The following is a 1,628-nucleotide window of genomic DNA, read 5'->3' as shown; positions in this document are numbered from 1 at the left end:
CGTATAAAGGTCTCTGATAGACTATCATGTACCAGCTTTGGTCCTGCAGAATGGCAAAAGTATTGATAGACTGGAAAAAATACAAAATGAAGCGTCCTATAACTACCAAAGTTCTCAACATGCTGAAAGAATTAAACGAGATAGAATATATGAAATTAATCATATGATGGGACTAAAGCTGCTGCGTGATAACAAAAACAACATTGTGTCAGATGCACTGTTAGAACACATATGAAATGGAACTAGTGAGTCGCATTAGACGAGAACTCCTGGATGAACTTGAAGAAAGTAAAATAGTGCAAAACTGGACAGTGTTTCTGTTTATGTCTATAATGGGAACCCCTGTAAGAGAACCTCTTGAAACACTTGTCACATTCAATAGGCTTCTCCCCTGTATGTAGTCGACGGTATTCTGTTAAGGCTTCTTTTCGCTTATATACTTTTTGGCAAATATCACATATGAATCTGTGTTCGTCATCATCAACCTCATTTCCATCTGCTCTCATTGCATGATCATTGTTAAGAGGAGGGTAGTAGGCTAAACCGGGGGGTGCCAACTTCAGGAACTGGTAAAACGACGAGTCAATGCTTACAACCTTGGGATTAGCCTGAGTGTTGGATGGAGCTGACTGTACAGAGGTTAGTTTTGGCAATGCAGATGGTTTAGATTTAAGGGAGAGATCGATCGGTTGTACATCATCAACCTCATTTCCATCTGCTGTCATTGCATTATCATTGTTATGAGGAGGGCAGTAGGCTAAACCGGGGGGTGCCAACTTCAGTGACGGGTAAAACGACGAGTCAATGCTTACAACCTTGGGATTAGCCTGAGTGTTGGATGGAGCTGACTGACCCTCACAATAGTCACTGAAACGTGGAGAACGAACCTTCTTTCCATTACTAGTGGTCTGGGCAGAATCTGCATCTCTTTCATCATCCCTACTCCCCAAAATGTTATTTTTTTGATGTGGTTGCTGTATTTTTTGTTGCTGTTGATGGGATTGTTCATCTAACCACTGAAGAGTGTGTTGATGTGGGCATCGCCAGGAGACGAGAGCCTCCCCCCCACAGTGCCACATTCACACACTTTGTGTCCCTTCGTCTCGCCCATTGCCCCATCGTCCATGCCTTCATGGCATCCACCAGCGACATCTTTGATGTGCCCTTGACTATGTTGGGACTGAGAAATGTTATGTTGAGATGGTTGCTGTTGTCCATTGTCACTGCCCCGGGCACAAACCCAGCCTCTAGACAACTGCCTGAGGGACAGTTTCTTTGTGGTGGGATTTTCTGGTCTGGGTTGGAAGAGGGCTGTGTGTCAGGTCCAACATGCGCCATGTTCAGATGATTGATGAGCCGCTTAGTACTGGGGTCCTGAAATTTTTTTAGGGATAAAGGTTGTTACAATCAGACCATTATTAAATTAGTCTATAAACATCCAAACTATAAAAAAAAACAAAAAAAAAAAAGAACCCTATGATCATTGAGAAACAATATTCATTGCTGGTAAATTTTACATTGTAATTTTTACATCCCTAGGCATTCCATAAAATTCAATTTTAGACAATTATTCATCACAAAAATTACAAAAATTACACACACACAAAAAAAACAAAAAAAAACAAATT

At 41.2% G+C, this 1,628-nt stretch overlaps 1 protein-coding gene across 1 annotated transcript in view; it reads right to left on the bottom strand.

Moving 5' to 3' along the window:
* Positions 1-1,338, bottom strand: part of LOC138356290 (uncharacterized) — a 12,269-nt gene extending 10,931 nt beyond the window's left edge. Inside the window, exon 1 of the mRNA XM_069312263.1 lies at positions 1,088-1,338. Coding sequence (XP_069168364.1) covers positions 1,088-1,338 — 251 coding nt within the window. The remainder of the gene's footprint in view (positions 1-1,087) is intronic.
* Between the last annotated feature and the right edge of the window lie 290 nt (positions 1,339-1,628).

The sequence above is a fragment of the Procambarus clarkii genome, chromosome 71 (assembly GCF_040958095.1).
Source record: "Procambarus clarkii isolate CNS0578487 chromosome 71, FALCON_Pclarkii_2.0, whole genome shotgun sequence".
Lineage (NCBI taxonomy): Eukaryota > Metazoa > Arthropoda > Malacostraca > Decapoda > Cambaridae > Procambarus > Procambarus clarkii.
The sequence above is the reverse complement of the archived record's forward strand: the minus strand, read 5'-3'. Positions and strand labels throughout refer to the sequence as shown.